This window comes from Coturnix japonica, chromosome 2, assembly GCF_001577835.2.
Source record: "Coturnix japonica isolate 7356 chromosome 2, Coturnix japonica 2.1, whole genome shotgun sequence".
Taxonomy (NCBI): Eukaryota; Metazoa; Chordata; class Aves; order Galliformes; family Phasianidae; genus Coturnix; species Coturnix japonica.
This window is the reverse complement of record NC_029517.1, coordinates 39,573,337-39,592,560: the sequence shown is the minus strand read 5'-3', so window position 1 is coordinate 39,592,560 and position 19,224 is coordinate 39,573,337. Positions and strand designations below refer to the sequence as shown.

Sequence of the window (19,224 nt, the reverse complement as noted above, 5' to 3'; positions counted from 1 at the left end):
TGGCTGGTTTGAAGGGAGAAATAAGGACTGGCCAGTCCCTGTCCAATCTGCCTTCCATGAGCAGGTCTCCAAATAATTCATCCATTTTGAGTCTTCAGAAGTAGTGAGGATTTTAAACCTCAGTTTCTACGTGGATTAAATTTGCTTCAAAACAAACAAAACAAGCGAGCAGTCAATACACACAGATCCATCCAACAGCAAAGAAGGCTTTCTAGAAACTCACTGAATATTTACATGCTAACTTGCAAAATTATCCCTCCCTGTTTTCTCTGCAAGAATACTTGTGCCTGAAATCCTGCAGGAGGCTCCTCTGCCACACAGCATTGCTGAGAGGTGCTTGTGTTGTCCCACAGTGTCAAAGGGGGATGTTGGTGCTATGGGCAGCAGGGGCTGAACCTTCTCTGCTGCATTTCCATTACATTTTGTAGTCGTGCAGCAGATGGCAGCAGAGGGGCAGTCTGGCGCAACGGTACCTGACAGTGGAAGTGAGTACGATGCAAAGATGCGCCATTCCGTTCCTGCATGCAGGAGAAGTGGTACCCATTGGTAATCATTAACACTTGCTGAATGTTTATGGAGACCAAACAGTGGATGTGAGCACAGTGGGTGGTGCATTTCAGCAGTGGCAACAGTGCGCTAAGAGACAAGCCATGCAGGGTTCTTTTTTCTCGCTGGTGTTTTGCAGCTGAGAATCTTCTCTATCAAATAGCATCGTTGCTCTCTTTGTGTCTGTTGTAGTTTCCACAGAAAGAAATAAATAAGCAGCACTAGTTTTGGAGCAAATTAGGTATATGCACACATGAGAAAGCTGTACACTGGCTACTCCAGCTGGTAATATAGTTGCATTTTATTTATTAAAAAATAATAATAATTAAGTCACAACTTTATCTGAGGGAAAAGTAAACTTGAATTTGTGCCCATACATTCAAAACATGAAGTAAGCACAGTGGAAGTCAACCTTAGACTGAAAGCAACTGTAAACTGAGGTTTATATCATCGTACCAAAAGCTGAGTTAAAACCAAACAAAAGACAAGCATCATAGTCCTCCTTCAAATGGGAGGAAGGGAGGAAGCACTGACCAGATGAATGAACAAATGGGCTACCCTGATAAAACACATAGTGGCAATTCAGTTACCTGAGAAAAAAAAATAGATAATGTTACTTTTTAGGTTGTCAAATGACATTCAAATACCCCCAGTACACTTTGAAATATGTGATCCCACATATTTGACCAGCCACAGATCTAGGAATACATATTTCTGTATTAAAAGTGCAAAATGTAAGCATAAAAGGTACCTGAAGCGATAAAAAGGTACTTCCAGCTGGCGTGCATTTTCCTATATGCCATAGGAATATAATTAATTGCATATTGGTATACGCTGTTAAACAGGCACACTTGACTGTTTAACACAATCATATGTAACGCCAGCACAGTTAACAGAGGAAGAAATCCACATTTCTTTTGCTGTAAACAGTAATGTTCCTGGTAAAGATGTTTTCATTTTAGACATTAATATAAACATAATGTCACTGTATGCAACACCTCCTATAAATCAGGTGGCACTGATTTAAAAAAAATTTAAAAAGCAACTCAATTCATATACCTGTAGCGCTGTGTGTGAGGACATGACCCTCAAGTTTTAGAAGGCACAGGAACTGAGGGAGAAGCTAAATACAGCGCTCAAAAAGAAAGCAAAAGAAAATACAGTCTTTGGTATAGGCTCACACAGTGCTACTGAAGTATTAGAACGTCAGTTGGAAATGAGAGAAAAAACACAACTTGACTCCTGAGCTAGGCGAGCCCAAGCTCAAGCATACACACTGACGGACATACACGGAGCTCTTCTAGGCTTCATACATGTGGTCTTTCAGTACATTTTCATTGCAATCACTGCAATAAATACAAATGAATTTTCAAGCAGCAAGTAGTAGACATGACAGTCTCTCCTACTTTGCTTAGACATTAGGAGAAGGAACCCGTACCTGTGCAATCTGGAGCTGCCTTGAGTCCATGAGGTGGCCTATGCCTTCAAAAGGTCACCAGCCAACACTCAGACCAAATGACTTGTGAGAAAGGAGGGAATACTGCACAAAACACTCTTTCTACTCTATTCATTGCCACGATTTTAAATTGGTATCTTTATGAATTCCTTTTCCTGATGCCTTGATAATAAAAAGCAAGAGCAAACCTCTGCCATCCATCTCACAACTAGAAGAAGTTCATGCACTTTCGGAGTGCTCCACTGTTTGAGTTTACCAGACATTCACTCTAAAATGGGAAGCTACCAACAGCTGAATTAAAAAAACAACAATTACACAAACAACAAAGCAAAAATGGTATCAAAACGTACTTAAAAATAACACTCCTCTTCTGCTATTTTTCCCCTCCGCACTTGTCCTTGCAGGCTGTCTGTATTTCCACAGGAAACTACCATGCCTGGCATAAAATTACTCTTCTAAGCTGTCCTGTTCCTTATTCTCCAGCAAGGACATGCTTGTATCGCCGTTATGTTTTTCATTTCCATCTGCATTGTCCTCCAGTTCACCTGATTTCTGATGAGCAAATGTGTAAGTGTCATGGTCTGTTTCTGCCAGAAGTGGAGGCTCCTCTGTGTTAGGAGAGTGTTTTGCATCTTTTCTAAAGGAGAACGGAGGTGGAGAAGGTGGCAAGCTACCCATGGGCCCATCAAAAGGCCGGTACACATCAACTTCTGGAGTGACTGAGCCATTGGATTCCTTCAGCAAATGTCCATAGACCATAGCATCATCGATAACTGCATAGACATGGGACTCGTTGGTTTTCCTATCCTTTTTGAACAAGCGTTGCTTTCCAGGCATCTGGGTATTGACATTGGCATTGTATACACCCACCATGGGATTCTGGCTTTTCTTCTTCCTATTACAGAGTTGGAATGATTCACAGGTCAGAAACAACACATGGCTCAGTGCATCTGAGCTCAATAATGGCAGCTGCTGTTTATACATTCCACCTACCCTGTGTCAGACAGCCTAATCTACATGGATCGAAGGCTGTACTTGTAATCTTAAGAAAAATAATTATTAAGACAAGCTGTTTTTTGTTTGTTTGTTTTGATCTATTCATTTATATTCCCCAAGGGCACATCTCATTAAAAAAGTGCTCCTACATGGTGTGTAAACTATGGAAGAAGTTGTTAGAGAGTCTGTTAGATGAAAGACTTTAAATACCCTAAGTGACTTTACAGTTTGTCTTAAGAAAGACTTGACTAGAGTCACATGCAGCCCACACTCATCATGATATCATTTTACGTGAAGCCCTAATAAATCCAAGCAATACCTTTATCCCTAGTATGGTCAGAAGCCTGTGCCAAAAAGCAAAGCTGGGCAATGCACTGGGAGCTGAAGGAGTGTGACCCCAGGAATGCTGCTCTACTTTTAAGAGAATCAATTCAGAATAAACCAGCATTCTTAGAGCAACTTCACTCCAATGCCAGTGCACTGCCCACATTATGCTTCAGAGCTTTGTTTAAGGGAACTACATCAACAAATGAAATACAAGGCCCACCACCTCGCCCACAACGTGTTCTTGAACTGCTAATCTACATGCATTCTAAACGAGGAACTTACTTCTTCTTAACACAGCACACAGTGAGTCCAATAGCTGCAAGAATTCCGACCCCAGCCAGTACACCAAGTATCACTGCTAGATCTGAAAGCAGACAACAAGTTACAAGAACACTGAGCATCTTCCTACAAGCTGTTTGGGTCTGAAACTCCTCAGCAGTTCTTAAGTGCATCTGTTGCATGCAGAGGGAGTTTCCAAGCTGTGCATGCCTAGGGGTAACAGGAGACAATTCTAAGAGACTGGCAGTCAAGCAATGACAGGATCCTGCTGATAGCCATGGACCACAGACACAAAAACAACCAACACTCCCTCTGTCAGACTTAGCCCTTTGTGCAAGAATTCAGCATAGCTCACGTGCCGCTGAACTTACCTGCAACATTTCACAAGCCTCTGGCTGAACATGTAGCATAGAGGAGAAAGCATGGAAAGAGACAGGCAAGTAATCAACAGTTATTTTGTCACAGAAGTATTCATTACAGACAAAAAAAGAAAAGGAACGAGGAGGAGGAGAAGAAAAAAAGAATAAATTTCTAGACCAGAAACTGCATTAAATGTCCACGTAACAACACCTATACAGACAGCAGCAGTCGGTCTCCGGCAGATGATGCAGAAATGCAAACACGGAACAAATTTACGTGTACCTGAGCAAAACCTACCCTAAAATTGTGTTTTTTAGTGACTTTTCAGGAAGTTCAAAGATTAAAAGCAGCAGATTTCACTGTTATTAGTCAAGGCAGTCTCAACAGAACAGTGAGGTCTGCCCCAAGGATTATTTGTTACTCATGTTAACACCAAGACTAATTAACTGCCAACATAAAGAATACAAGATGCAGGAATCTTATAAAACCCAAAGCATGCAGAGCAGCATACAGCGCTGTTTCCCCAGTGGAAGGAAATGAAACAAGTGGAAAGCAGGCCATGATAAACTTACAAGACTCACCTATCTGCTTTTCAACAAAAGTCACCCAGAACTTCAAGTTCAATTGCATGGGGTCCACAGGCTTACAATTGGAGACGTTTACCCAGAAGTTATGATGCATATTTCGGGGCTGAGGCAGAAGCTCATCCTCGCGGCGCACAGTTTCCTCTGCTCCAGGCATCTGCTCCTTTATGTTGACATAGGCACGCCCTGTCTCACAAGCAATGCCCATGCGGTCTGTGGAGAACCCTAGGCGGGCAACTTGCTTACTGGGCACAATGATGTACCAGGATATGGAGATGTAAGGGGGTAGACCATAAAGCGAGTTCGGAGTCTGTAAGTAAGTTTTAGCTTTTGAATCTGGGCTCACAGTAAAAGTACACTCATCTGTAAGAAAGCAAATGAATACAGGCACGAAAACTTAGTTAGTTTCAATATATTTTTTTTAAGCTTTACCTTCCAGCATGTAAATACCTCTGTAAAAAAAAAAACAAACCAAGACCTATAAAGTTTATTTCTACATTTGCACTGTATCTCAGTACCAGCGATACAACTCACCTATCATCTCCTCTGTATCAGTAAACATCATAGACATATCTGCAGAATTTCCCCTCAACTATCTACAGCACAAACCTTTCCTTCCTGCAGGACTAAGCCACCTCACTGATTCAGATAAAGATCAGTCCAAGTAATGACTCCAAGCCTAGACTCTAAAGAATTGAATTCTTATTTCTATTTGCGCATATTTGTTCTAATAAATGTACTGAAAGATCCAACAATGGGGTAAGATGTACAAAACATAACCTTACCTTTAATATGTGGCACAAAAGACATTTTCAGATCTTGATTATTAGACTCATTGACGAAACCTTTGCCAAATGTTTTTAAGGATATGGTGACATTATTCCTCAACTGAATCTTTTCAATGGCTCCACCAGGGCAGAATATACCAACGTTCATCTCTGTCTCTGGGGTGGCACTAGCAATGCTGTAACTGTAGCTTGTGTTGCAGTTCTGTTCTGGGAGGTGCTGCCGCAGTTTCAGTGATGGAGATGTTATTTCTATATTGATCAGTTCGGGAGCTGTGAGCTTCCAAATAAATTTATGCAGTTGAACTGGCAATTGGGTAATAGTCTTGGGCACTGAGAGGGAGTAGGTCTTGCTGTCACACCACCGAAGACCCACACAGCCTGTAATCACAAAGACAAGTCAAAACAGTTACATTTTTTTTCTAGCAGGGGAAGTACATAGGAAAAACAACCCCTCTGATATACCAGAGTAACCATACACAGAGTCCTATTAGACCTGTGATGCAGATCCAGATAAGAATTTCACTGAGAAGACATCTTCTCTTATTAACCTTTACCACATACATGTACGGCTTGTAGTACACAGAAGCACACAGAAACATTCTCCAGGAAACAAGATTAAGCCACTTTTGTCATACTTATGCCCTTTTCAGCTGTGATCCGCAGGCGGGATAAGTCCTTGCACAGAAAGGAAATCTTGTAGGCGGCGCCAGAGGCCAATGTCAGAACACGGTCACAGGTGCGAGGATCCTTGCAGATCAGGCACATGGGCTCTGATACAAGCGGGGATCGCCTGGGCCACTCTTCAAAGTGTATTGTTACAGTCATATTCCGTTCTTTGCTAAGGTCAATCAAGTGGGTGACATCTGCAACGACAAAACATCTCAGAGCAATTAATGGTGTGAAGGAGAATTTCCTCCATCTCTTCTCACCCCATTAGACAAGGGGCCATTAAAGCTATTTCTATATTAACTAAGAAAACATTATTTACTTCTTTCTATCCATGTAATAAAAACTCAGATAGTATCATAATACTCTTCCAGTTAAGTTTAAGCCTTTACATCATTTCCTGACTACTTCTCAGTTGTAATGGGGCAACGTAAGCTAGTCTCTTTTGAACAGGCTAAGTTATAACACAACTAGTTGAGCTCCATAGTAGCTATGTTAGATTTGTTAGATTTCTGTGCTTACCCTAGGTGAGCTCAGAAAGTGCCTTGACATTTTTATTACAAATCTTGAGAAGGCAATAGTACAAACAATCCTGGAAACAACTTCCAAACACATAGAGGACAAGAAAGTGATCAGGACTAGTCAGCATGAATTTAGAAAAAGGAACCCACATTTATGCAGTGCAACACCCCCTCTAGAATGACGGGACTGGCTCAGTAGGTGAGGGAAGAGCAGTGGCTCAGTCTCAAAAGCCTTGCTAAAGTTGAGTTGAACATTTCCCATAATGCATATTCCCAAACACACTAATTAAGTATAGACTAGCTAAGTGGACAGTGATGTCAACTACAGACTGGCTCAACTGCTGACCTTGAAAGGTTTGTGATCAGCAGGATAAAGTCTGTCTGGAGGACACTCATTAGTGGTCTACCCTACTGGCTCAATACCAAGGCCACAACTCCTTAACATTTTCGTTTTTGACAGATGAGAAGATAGAACACACCCCTCTGCAAGTTAGAAAAGAGGAAATTTTCCTCTTAATTAATGACAAGCACCACAGACAGCTGTGGAACACCAAAATGTTTGGGAAGCTTTGAGAATGTGTAGATACCAATGTATTTTTAATAAGAACCATGCTTAACTTGCACACTACACACTAAGAAAGTTTCAATACGGACCTGAGGGCTGAATTCGAATCTTTGATGGAACTTACATAACTAAAATCACTCATGAAGTCCTATGAAATCCCAAGAGGAGCCACTGCTCTTTCTCAAATCCAAGCAGTTTATTGCTTGCACTTCATTAAATAAATGGCAACCTTTTTTAAAAAATTAATTTTTAGATGGCTATAATCTTGGCTATAAAGATATTTAAATGATTCTTTGCTTTCCAAAGTAGAACAGAGATAAAGGTGATTAACTGAATGCAATGTTTTCCCTCTGTCTGGCTTCCAAGATGTAACACAATAAATGTACACAAACGTGATTTGTTTAGCAGTTTCAGGAGGATTTGCTGTTTGTGAATGGAGACAGACTAGACAGATAAAGAACTGAGGATGAGAGTGCCGGGATGCTACAGAACCTTTGATAGGGAGACTGTGGGGTGACACACAAGCCTGGACAATTTAATCAAGAAGGTTCTTGCAAGATAATTGGATCAGATCCCCATGGAGAGAACATCGCCTCAAGGAAATGCTGCCCTATGTTTAATTTTGTTTATAAAGAGTGCAAGGTCTGATTTCACAGATCATAAAGGCATTTCTCAGTTACATGGTGCATATGCTGGAAAAGGAATCTCCATTTACAAGATACAGTATAAAACCTACAAATGGACATTTTGACCCTGCTGCAAATTGCAAAGCTCAGTATTGCCATTCACCTTCCTGTTGCAGCAGCCAGTGGCAAATAAAGTAACGCAGGCCTCAGTGTTGCTCAGCAAGCTACCTCCTTAACTAAAGGAGGGCTCAAAGTTCAAAAAAAGGAATGACAAAAGCAGCATTCTCTTCCTCATGGAGCACAGTCTAAATGTCTATGAACAAAAGCAACAGAGCCGGCTTGTGTCTGCAGAAGGAAAGAGGAAAAGTAATAAATGCAGAGACAGTAGGAACAAACCAGTACTCACTCTCATCAATCTGAGGGTGCTGAACGACGACTTGGAAGAGTAAGCGAAGGATGCCTGGGTTCTGGGCATCCTGATCACAGCCCTGCAGAGACAGGTTGAAGCTGCCAGCAATATTAGCAGGCTGGCTGTCACTCAGCTTAAACACTTCAGGATTACTAACAGAGCCAGGTATGTAATACTCCACCCTCTCCTCCTTCCTTTCGCAGTTGGAAAGGCTGTAGTCGTGGAAAAACACACTCGCTCTCATGTTGGAAGGGACTACAAACTGCCATGTCATGAGCTCATCTTCTGGAAAGCCCAAGGGATAATTTGGGGACATCAACATGATGGAAGATTCCCCCTTCAAAATGGATTCAATAATGCATAACCCTAAGACAGAAGAAAAGAATCATGAAAAGTATTAGCAATTGGAGACAACACATCAGCATATGTAGTGCTGCAGCAGCTGAATATTTTTATTTGACAGTGAGCTCATCCACTGCAGTTACAGGTTAGGCTATTACAAGAACATCACACTTAAACACATAGTTGAGTTACTGCTATTACCTTCAATTATACAAAAGGAAAGGGATATGCTAACACTGTTATTTTCAGTGTAGTGGGTTTACCTGTCAAACACATGGATGGGCCTGTATTTTATGAAAAGGAAAGATCTTAGTTCTCACTTCTGATCCTGGCTTAACAAGAGCAATCATGCAGCTTAACAGCCCGCTTCCGCTAGTACTGCTTCACCAAATTTCATGAAACAAATACAAAAGCTTTTAAATCAGCTCAGTCCAAAAGCTTTGGAGTTCTAACAAGAGCACACCAGCACAGAGCCTCAAATATGCATGATAAAACATGAATGAGAACCACAGAGATGGTGTAACATGACTTGTACTTGGATGAATCCCAGCACTTGGCAGAGCAAAGCTATGTATGCAAAGATTACAGCCTTGCTCTAGCCAGTAACTATGAGCAACTGCAAGGAGTGCCACCCCTTACCTTTCTGAATGTCTCAGCAGTGCCACAACAGAGCAGAAGTGACAAATCTTATGGTTTTTTGTTATTGCCTTCTAGAAACACAAATCTAAATCTGGTCTATAGCTGATGGCAACAATCACACGATTCAAGTAAAGCACAAGAAAAACCCTGAAAGAAGGTTTGTCATGAGGTCACAGAGCAATCCACTGACTACTACACATATTTCAGGTATTTTTAAAAGATTATTACACAACATGTTATGTTGCTGCACAGGCTGAAACAGATATCTGTACTTAAGCACTCATGTACCTCCCAGGCATTGGTTCCCCTTTTCCCACCTTCCTCTCCTGAAGAGAGACATTAGTTTGAGACACAAGCAAATCAAGGAGGCTTTATTTAAAAATAAAGAAACATAACTACACACTGCAACTAACAAATAAGTCTCCTGGATTACTCTAGTAACGCTATCTAGTCCCACATAAACTAAGAAAACTGTTATGTTTAAGTTTTAGGAAGTTTAAAGAGATTGCACCAAAAGCAGCAACACAACAGTTTGCATAATTATTGCATTGAACAATCAAGCTACTGAGACACTTTGATGAGGAATAGCTACTGAACAAAAACTAACCATCACCACCTTTTCTAAAAGAGGACTGCATGGGGAAGAAATCAGGGAACAATAAACTACTCCATATACTTACGTTTTATGGAAGACCTGTTGGCAATGTTAAAGCCTGAAGTGGTGACAGTCAAGTTCCAAGGGAGGTGCAGAGACATGATGACTCCTCCAAGCAGTTTGACACGAGATACTGAGCCATTTCTGCAGAAGGTGCCAATGTTGACTGTGGCTGTATCAATGCAGCTGTTGATGTTGTAGCTAACTAAATCTGGACACATCTCTCCTGGTTGAATCTGTCTTAATGGGGCAGAAAATTTCAGCTCAAGTCCAGCCTTTGTACTCGCTTTCACATCCCAGATGAAAGTCCTATTAAGGCGAGGCAGCCCTGGTGGGTAAAGATGAACATCTCCAAAAGGACACGGGCCTGATACACAGTCTAAATACAAAAAGAGAACAGCCTGGTACACTATGGAAAGTCATCAAGTAAATGAGGTATGTTACTTACCCTTTCATTGCTTCTTTAAACTTCTTCAGTACTTTATATATATATATATATATATATATATATATATATATATATATATATATATTATTCTACATAGATTCAAAGACACTCCACTCCTATAAGTCCTGTCTTTAAACAGGACTCCCGTCCCTTTGAGTAGACAGGATAAACTTGCTTTTACAAATGAACCAGCTTGACTAACAAGGTATTTCATTCTTTGTTGTTTGCTGAAGAATTTAGAAGGTATGTAGTGAATAGAGAACTGAATAAACAAACGGGAGGAATTCAACATTAAAAGAGATGGAAATCATGAACCTAGAGAACTGATTTTAAGCCACTATGCTCAGAATCGTGATACAATGCCTGTCAAATCATTAAGTTTTCCACTACCTGCAGTGAACTGTACTTTCATTTGCTTGGTGCCCTCATTTAAGTATTTTAAAAATCCAATGAGTTAACATTCATTTTTCCAGACAGAAGTACAGACTTAAATTTGAGTAGTTTCAGTAATTCAAAGCTGACTGTCAGCATCCAAGATTCTTTTCCTAGCCAAGATTATAGGCAATACCTTGATACAGTAACAGGGAGAAAGAAAAAAAGCATGGCTTTATTAGAGGAAAACCACCACTGATGAAAACAAAATAGAAACATGTCTTACCAATATTCTTCTGAATTTCCATCATTAAATATTTCTCAGGAGTGTTACAAGTGAAGGTGAAAGTCACAGTCTCCCCTGGTCTTATCTTCAATTCAAACCGGGGTCCACTTTTTACACGAATTAGACAGACAGGTAAAAAACCAGGTTTCAATTTAATTGTAACTGTGACATTGTCTGCTGCACGAAGTGAGATTGTGAAGGAAGCTAAGGAAGGGAAAAAAGACAAGGTGCTACGTTACTAGCATGTACAAGCATCACAGGGAGCATTTAGACCTGTCTCAAAGGTCTTCAGCTCTAAGTCTCCATAAAATACCTGCAGCTCCCCCAGCTCAGATGACAGAAATCCACCTGCTGCACGTGCCCATAGAGGCATAAATACAAATTATGGAGGATCACTTCTGCGTCAGAGTCATGGGTTTCACATTATTCCTTTGAAATTTCTGCTTCCCAAACCCAGGCTCTCACCCTCAGCTTAAATTGCACTGTAGGGTAACATGTCAACCTCAACAACCCCAGCAGGTCATACAAGGTACTGTGGTGATGCCAATACAGACCAAGAGCCCAGACCAATGGCCGCCTGTTAAGAGATTCAATCACTCCTAGTTACTAAAATCACATTAACTGGTCCTCCAGGCAAGGAAGAGGCACTAACGTGCCTTCTACCCTACACAACAGTTTTGGGTATGAGAATGATGGCCAATGGGTGCATGTGGGCATGGTTCTCTCTTGCCCTCCAACTCATTCCCTGAAGGCCCTTAGCGGTGAATACAGCACCTGAGGCCTTGGGTGGGCTGTGTGTGCCCAAATACCTCTTCACACCTGACACAGCCATCGGTTGTGGGGAACACATCCCATGGCTTTGGGGAAAGTGCTCAAAATGATACCCAGTTGTGCTTTTATATGAGTTTGGGTGTCCTGAGCCTCTTCTGGACTTGTAGGCCTTTTTTCACAACCTTGGAGTCAAGCCCCGGAAACAATCTATGTTATCTGCTGTCAGGATCAAAGGCTTTATGCAAAATAAAAGAACCAAAACCACAAATAATGAGGCAAGCCAAATTTCTGCATGTACCTGTAACAATTACTTTATCAGCCCTCTATACCATTAGTGAAAAATCTGGTCACTTATTAACCTTCCTACAGCTTTTAAGCTCTGACCTGATAGCTTACACCAACTCCCTAACCAAAGGTAAGAACAAGCAACGCTTTGCTTTCCTGCTTTAGAAGTGCTTTCAGAGCAGTTTTCAATTTGCATTTTCCTGTGGATCAATAATATTAACAGTCATAAAAAGATGAGAAGATATACAGGAAATGAAGGAGGAGGGTTTGTGCGGCAGGCTGCTGTGATGCACCAGCTCAACCATGTGCACCCCAGCACAACGCAGAGCCTGGCATGCAGCAGGTAAGGGGGACACAGGAGACACAAAAATCTCCCTCATGCAATGAAGTCCCAAACAAACAAGCATCAATCCACAAGTTTATGCCATTCAAATATGAAGTGCTAATAGCCCAGTAACAATAGTTAATATCTATGGACAAAAGTGTCTTCTTTTTTGCACACTCATGTAGGTTGTACACCCAATTCGGCTCACATGTGGTCAGGCACTATGCCAGGTTACTGCACAAATAGGTAATCCATTTGGTCAGAGAACTGAGAGCACTGTGAGCACTGTGCCATAATCCCAACAGCATTCAGCTGCTAAGTTACATCTAACTATCAGATCTCATTTTTGTAGGCAAACTGGGGAAAAAGAATCATGCAGGAAGAAGATAGATCCAGTGATCTCAAAGTCATTAAAAAAAAGATTAAATGGCTAAAAAACCAAACTAAAGCCACATACAGAGCAGAATAGAGACTACTGCAGGGTTTCTATAAGCATTGGTGAGTCTCCTCATGACTCACCCTGATCTGTCTCTATGATTCCCACCACATGCCTTCTATTTGTATTAGCAGTAACCATCCACACTTCTCGTAAGGAAGGAATTTCCACACCTTGTTAATTCTGCACAGATGACACACAGGATATTTGAAAAAAGGAAAAGCATTACCAGAGCTGGGCCCACTGTGCACAGTGATGAAATTGTTGGGCTAGAAGATGTCAGAGGTGAAGCATCCAGCCCTGAGCTGCCCTGGATGGAGGTTGTTCACAGGCTGATGCCTGTCTCGAACTCAACTTAGAAACAAACTGCATAGCGTAAAACAAGTGACATTATTCTGCAAAACTCAGCTTAAACTCACCTACCTGCAATAAACACCGATTACCTGTGTATTCACTTAAATACACTTTTCCTGTGCAATGCAGAAGGTAAGTTGGAGAGTGGCAGAGCCAGTGGTGCTCACAGAGAGCACGTGCATGAGTGTACATACAAGGAAAGGACTTGGCAGAACAGTGATTTATAGCTATGCACAATGCCTTGACAAACAGGACAGAAGAACAGAGTCCAGCCAGTAGTCACCTCTTGGGGGCTGAATGACTGAGCTTTACTGCAGCTCTTTATCCATAAGGACCTATGGATGATTGTTTTGTGTGACTTCACTTTATGGAGTCAAACAACCAAAACAAACAAACAAAAAAACAAACAAAACCAACCAGACAAAACAAAAAGGAGGAACTGACAAAAGTCACCAATTTTAGCCATTTTTAACAAGACAAACAGCTGGATCAGGCTGACTCAGGCACCACTCACTGCCAGAGACAGCTGAGGGAGACAAGCAACTGCAAGGCTCTCTGTGGATATGAAACATCTGGATGCTAGCCCCTGCTCTACCCAGGGCTCTGAATGCTCTCCACTCACTACCTTGGTTATGGCCTCACCCAGCCCAGTGCTAGGTGACAGGAGGACAGCACAGGGACATGATGGGGACAGCTCCTGCGTCCCAACTCAGTGCCCCTATGGCTCAGCTAGGAGGTGCTCCCTCTCACAGCCATTTCCCTGGAACCCCTGACACAATTCTCACTGCACTCTCAACTCCAACTTGTAAAAAGTGAGTCATAAAATATTTTGAAGGGCAAATATCTCCTCAATTTGCTGACTTGAACCATTTTCTAGCTGCCTTACTGAATCCTTCCTGGTTTTGGTCCAGCTGTCCAGTTCATCTACAGCACATGAGTGCCCAGAATCAGCTGCTCCAACCCCAAGCGAGATGCCCATCCATGCAGTTGCCTTCTTTAAATGCTTCAAGTTAGCCACAGACCCTGCTCATGGTAGGGGGGCTGGAATCAAATGATCTTTAAGATCCCTTCCAACCCAAGCCATTCTGTGATTCTATGATTCTACAAACCATACACTAGAGTTAAACTCTACACAACTACTGAACAGAGCTGTAAGCAGCAAATGGAGATCACCAGCACAAAGCGCAGCCAGCCCTGCTGCTGTGAGCTCAACCTTCCAAAGCAAATAGGATTTTGTTTACATTTAAAATGCAAACTACCTGCTTTGCTTATTGCTTAATGGTTGCCCGTCCTCCAACGCAAGAGATGAGGTCCACATAGCAGTTGAGATATCATGCACCCTATTGGCTTCTCACCAGGGAAAAAGGTGGCAATGTCTTCAGCCATGCTGGCATAGCTCAGTCCCCAAGGCCAACAAGACTGCTCACTCAGAAGCGGTTAATTCATTAAGTTAATTTGCAGCACCTCACAGGAATAGAGTAACTTGACTTCAACTTGACAACTGCGTCATTACTCAAGTTTCAGTACTTCTGCTTTCTCTAGAATCTTTTCGGATGGCTCATTGAGACACTCGTAACTCATGTGTGAAAGTCATTTTTACAAGAAGCTTTTTACACCAGAAGTGGAAAAAGAAGACACTTTGGGATTTGGCAAGCTTGCCTGTAATTACAGAAGGGCTGCTTGGTGTGCTTTTTTGTTTTGTTTTTTTAGTTACTTAACTTCTGTTGCTTCAATTGAAGTAGGAAGCGAAACTCAGTAAGTGCTCTTTGCAATCTGCCTGTGAGCCCCTGTACAATGCATGAGACTAAAAGATGTGGGTCTGTACAAGACACAACCACCCTGGCACCAGAAACACAAAGGCACCATGCAAGTCACTGCAGGAGCCTCCTGTGATCAAATGAATGTTTGCTTGCACAGTTTATCCCCGTGTCAATGTAAGGTAGTGAGAGGATGACATCTTGGAGCGAGTCTGTGCAGTTCTCTGGCCTCGGCTCTGATTTACCAACATGGAGAAGCACATTTCACAATCCATGGTCCCTCCCATGCCAAACAACCCGCCAACATCTTTGTCTCTCTGCTGTGAAACTGCAGGTCACATTTCCACCCATCACCATTTGCACATCCTCAGATGTGAATCTCCCAGTTCCATTCATGGACACAACACAGCCAAGGACAACACTGAAACACTGGCATCATCATACTGCTCAAAATAAGTCAGTGTGTGTGTGTGGGGGGGGGCATTGGTGGTTGGATGAGGTGATCTTAGAGGTCTTTAATGATTCTATGAAAACACACATCTACCAGAGGTTATGGCAGGTTTGTTCAACTCTCTCTGCCAGCTGAAGGTCCCATCAATACTACATACAATGGCCAAATTCAGCTCACCTCTACTATTAGCTAATACAGAAACCAAAGGTTTTGCTCTGATGTAACAGCCAGCAGCTAAGTACAGCACAACCAACATCCTTTCCTTCACACCCTAGTGGCACAGGTTGGCACTGAGCAAAAGGAAACCCCAGTTTGAGCTTTTCCAGGAGACTCTAAGTGGAGGCCAAGGCCAGAGAGCAAAAAGGGGCACTCAGAAACATTGCAGCAGCCATAGGAAGAGAAGTACCCATTGATTCAGTTCCCTTTGGCAGCAAGGGGAGGCTGTCACCAGCTAGTCTGACTGGTTACAGCCCATACCAGTTTGAATACAAGAGGATGCAGCTCCACACACGTCTGCTCTTCTCCCACACCTATCTTAAGCCTCCCAGGACCTGGGAAAAAGCCACGTTTTGCCACTAACAATTCCAAGAACCAAGGGTTTTTTCCCCTCCCAGTCATTCTCCTTTTGCCCGCTTTGAGTACATACAGCTGTAATAAAGCCATTAACCCATGTACAGCAGACGTAGTGCACATGCCCTCCATCTGCCAACAAGTGGCAAAGCCTCCTCTTGTCAGACACCTTCTGATGCTCTCCTTCCCAACATTAATTTTTACTTCGTGGCTGCAACACTCAGCGCAGGTAATGCCAAAAGTATCGTGGCTGCTTTCTCAGCAAAGAATGGCTCTTCGGGCCAGGTCTCATTGAAATGTTTCTATAACAGACTACATGCAAAGATGTTCAGCCTTTAACTAGGACTGAGATTTTAGTCACTGGAATTCCAAGTCGGCAGTTCCGAGCAGAAATAACCCAGCTTCCCTCGGCTTTCACAGGAGCACAAATAGGCAAATCACTTATATTCCTTCAATACTAAGTCAGAACACCATAGATAGTCTTGGTTTCAAAAAAAAAAAAACAAAAAAACAGCACTTTTTATTATGATTCATGCGTGACTTGAATCAGTCAGTTGGGAAGAAAAAGTTACCTTGAGGGCAGAGCAAGAAGCAACACAGCTTTACCAGGGCAACTCACAAATTATAGCAAAGGCATTTTAAATACAGATCTGAAATGTGCTCTATAGCCTTCATATGAGTCTGATTAACTTCATTATCACTGCTACAGAGACAAATTTTAGTTGGAAAACATATTCTAAAAGGTCAAGCATGTAACGGTTGATGCACACACTCCCACAGCTACATGCTGTGATCGCACCACATAGTTTTTCACCTATGAGACAACCAACATTTCATTTAATAATTTATATTGTGAGCGAAGTTGCATCTGAAGAAAAACCACAAACTCATTTGCAGACAGTATGACCAGTCACACTGTATACATTCCCACAGGAAAGAAAAGATGAGACAACGCTCTTACATGCTGGGAAGGGTTGGAAGGAGGAGATGGGATGAGGCAGGCAGACAGAAGTGTGACACTGAAATGGTAGGAGAAAAAGTTAAGAACCTTGTGATCTTGTACAATGCAAACATAAACTTCTTTATTTTGTTAAAGCAGGAACAATATGCCTGGACGCAGTTTGGATGCTTTCAGCGTGACAGAGGAGAAGAAGATGGATCAGATGACAACAAGAAGCAATAAAATTAAAGACAATGGCTCTAACAGAGCTGCAGCTCACCTTAAAAGTGAGCCCACTAAGTTTAATGGGAGGCATCAAGGAGATTTATGGTGGGGAAGAAAAAGGAACATAAGATTTTGATAAGAACATTTTACCAGACAGCAAGGAATGATGTATGGACAGACAGTCTAAGGGTGGTTCAGATAGAGAGCACGATTAATGGGCTGTTGCATTTCCCACTGAAGGGCCAGATCTGTGCATGAAAAAAGATGCAGTTGAGGATTTTTCCCATCTGCTTCTAAAAATCCTTTATTGATGAAGAAACCTGGTTTGTCTCCTTCTTGTACAGGTCTACCTCTTTGAAACAACCACAGTGTAACATTCTTTCTTAATTCTTTGAAGTGTTTTAACAAGCAAATAGCTGTCATTAGTTTGACAGAGAAGCAACACACTGAAGTTCTAGATTACTTAGTTTGGGACTTATCCTTCACAGCCACTGCTTTTACCTGTGTAGCTTATTATCAATGGCTGCAAGCACAATGCATCAGAATGATGGGCACAGCTAAAGGCAACAGAAATGCCAGCATGAATCTCACACTGGGCTGCCTGGGTTATTCACAATCAACACAAATAATTCTGCATTTGTTTTGTACATCCTTGCAGGGTCTTTCACAGGACACACAGCTACAAAGCAGCCTGTTTACGTGTAAGGATGAGCATGAACCGCCTGTTTCTGTACTGCATTTTTGGTGACCGAGCAGCTTTTGAAACCGAGGAAAAGCCCTAAGTGCTGTTTTTGAGCTCACAGCTGGAATCCTTATGGGGCTGCAGATGGGATTTGGCTGTTCCTTGGCCATCTATATGGGACGGCATGGCGCACCCAGGAAGCATGAGAGGAGCAGCTGGCAGCAAGCACCCGAACACTGGGCACTGCAGAGCTCTGCTCGGGTAAGTGCTGCTCATTCTGCTGGAAACTTAATAGGAACAGTAAGTTACATCGGAACTAGAAGTTACACAAACTATAGGACCTGTTCAGGCCGGCTCCTTGCAGGTAACCCACTCCGTTCTCCCTGCATCCAGGGAAAAGGGCTTCGGGAAGTTACTTCCGTAACCTAAATGCTAGAAACTGAGAGCGCAGAGATCGCAAAGTTCACCCGGTCAGCACTTCTTAAACGATAACTTCCAAGCAAGATATCCCGGTGCCTCAGCTCATACACATGCCGGGACTGCGGCCCCATCCCCACTCCCCAGCCACATCAGGGCTGCTCCCAGACCCACACCGAGCGGGCGGCGGTGCTGGGCTCACAGTCCGCTCATCACCGCCGTCGTTCCCCATCCGTCCCCGCAGCCCCACCGTCCTACCTTCCCTCTGGAGGTGCTGCGCCGAGGCGGCGAGAAGGACGGCCAGCACCGCGAGCAGCGCGCAGCTCCCCGCCATCTCCCGCAGGGGCCCAGCGCCGAGGCGGGCGCTGGTTCCCTCCGCGCCTTCGCTTCCGCCTCCTCCACACACCTGGACGGAGGGAGGGACGGAGGGACGGAAGGAGGGGACGGTGGCAGTCCCGCCCGGCAGCTCGCAGGTGGAGCTCTGCCGGACCGCCTCTTCCCCTGCGGCCTGCGATGCTGGCTGGGAATAATGTTCCGTCATAGGTGTCTGCCCAGTGGGACTTTTTACTCAGCTCATCTTAATCGTATGCAGTGAAGAGAAGTCGCGTGTCAAAAGAAAGACAAAAACCAAAACGCACACACAGACACACACACTAAATACATAAATAAATAAATTAGGTTGGAAGAGACCTTAAAGATTACCTGGCTCCTCCTCCCTCCCTGCCATGCCACCCACCAGATCAGGCTGCCCAGAGCCCCATCCAACTTGGCTTTGAGCAGCACAGTTTCTCTGGGCAGCTGTACCAGGACCTCACCACCGTCTGACTAAAGAAATTATTCTTAACATACGACCTAAACCTCCCTTCTTTTAGTTTAAAGCCATCCCCTCCTTGTCCTATCGCTGCACTGCCTGATAAAGAGTCCCCCCCCCCCCAGCTTTCCTGTAGGCCCCTTTAAGTAGTGGAAGGCTGCAATGAGAGCTCCCTTAAAAGTGGCTGATGTTATTCACCTCCCAGTACCTCAATGCGCAGCACTTCAGTACAGCTGGAAACAGCACAATCAGGGGGCTTAAACATGTTGTGGTTGAAACTGAGGCTAATCACCGTGAACATCATTTGTCACTTTAGCAGTATTCACCTTCTAGAA

The 19,224-nt window shown here is 43.1% G+C and overlaps 1 protein-coding gene across 2 annotated transcripts; it reads right to left on the bottom strand.

The window, feature by feature from the left end:
- Window positions 1-825: 825 nt before the first annotated feature.
- Window positions 826-18,705, bottom strand: CDCP1 (CUB domain containing protein 1). 2 transcript variants are annotated; one of them, XM_015854191.2, is made up of 9 exons: window positions 18,337-18,693; window positions 10,866-11,069; window positions 9,785-10,138; window positions 8,121-8,489; window positions 5,972-6,199; window positions 5,334-5,714; window positions 4,546-4,911; window positions 3,608-3,689; window positions 826-2,897 (listed from the first exon to the last, which is right to left on the bottom strand). In XM_015854191.2, the coding sequence occupies exons 1-9, from the start codon at window positions 18,617-18,619 to the stop codon at window positions 2,450-2,452; spliced, it is 2,715 nt and encodes a 904-aa protein (XP_015709677.1). In that variant the 5' UTR covers window positions 18,620-18,693; the 3' UTR covers window positions 826-2,449. The 2 variants fall into 2 exon arrangements, with proteins under 2 accessions (XP_015709677.1, XP_032298286.1); XM_032442395.1 differs by lacking the exon at window positions 826-2,897 and adding an exon at window positions 3,976-3,999 and having other exon boundaries at window positions 3,607-3,689; window positions 18,337-18,705.
- Between the last annotated feature and the right edge of the window lie 519 nt (window positions 18,706-19,224).

Excerpts from the sequence above, each read along its gene's own strand:
- CDCP1 (XM_015854191.2), bottom strand. The coding sequence starts at position 18,619 with ATGACGGAACATTATTCCCAGCCAGCATCGCAGGCCGCAGGGGAAGAG. Across the intron at positions 6,200-8,120 it reads GCACCCTCAGATTGATGAGA|ATGTCACCCACTTGATTGAC; the intron begins GTGAGTACTGGT and ends TTGTCGTTGCAG. Across the intron at positions 4,912-5,333 it reads TTTTGTGCCACATATTAAAG|ATGAGTGTACTTTTACTGTG; the intron begins GTAAGGTTATGT and ends GCTTTCTTACAG.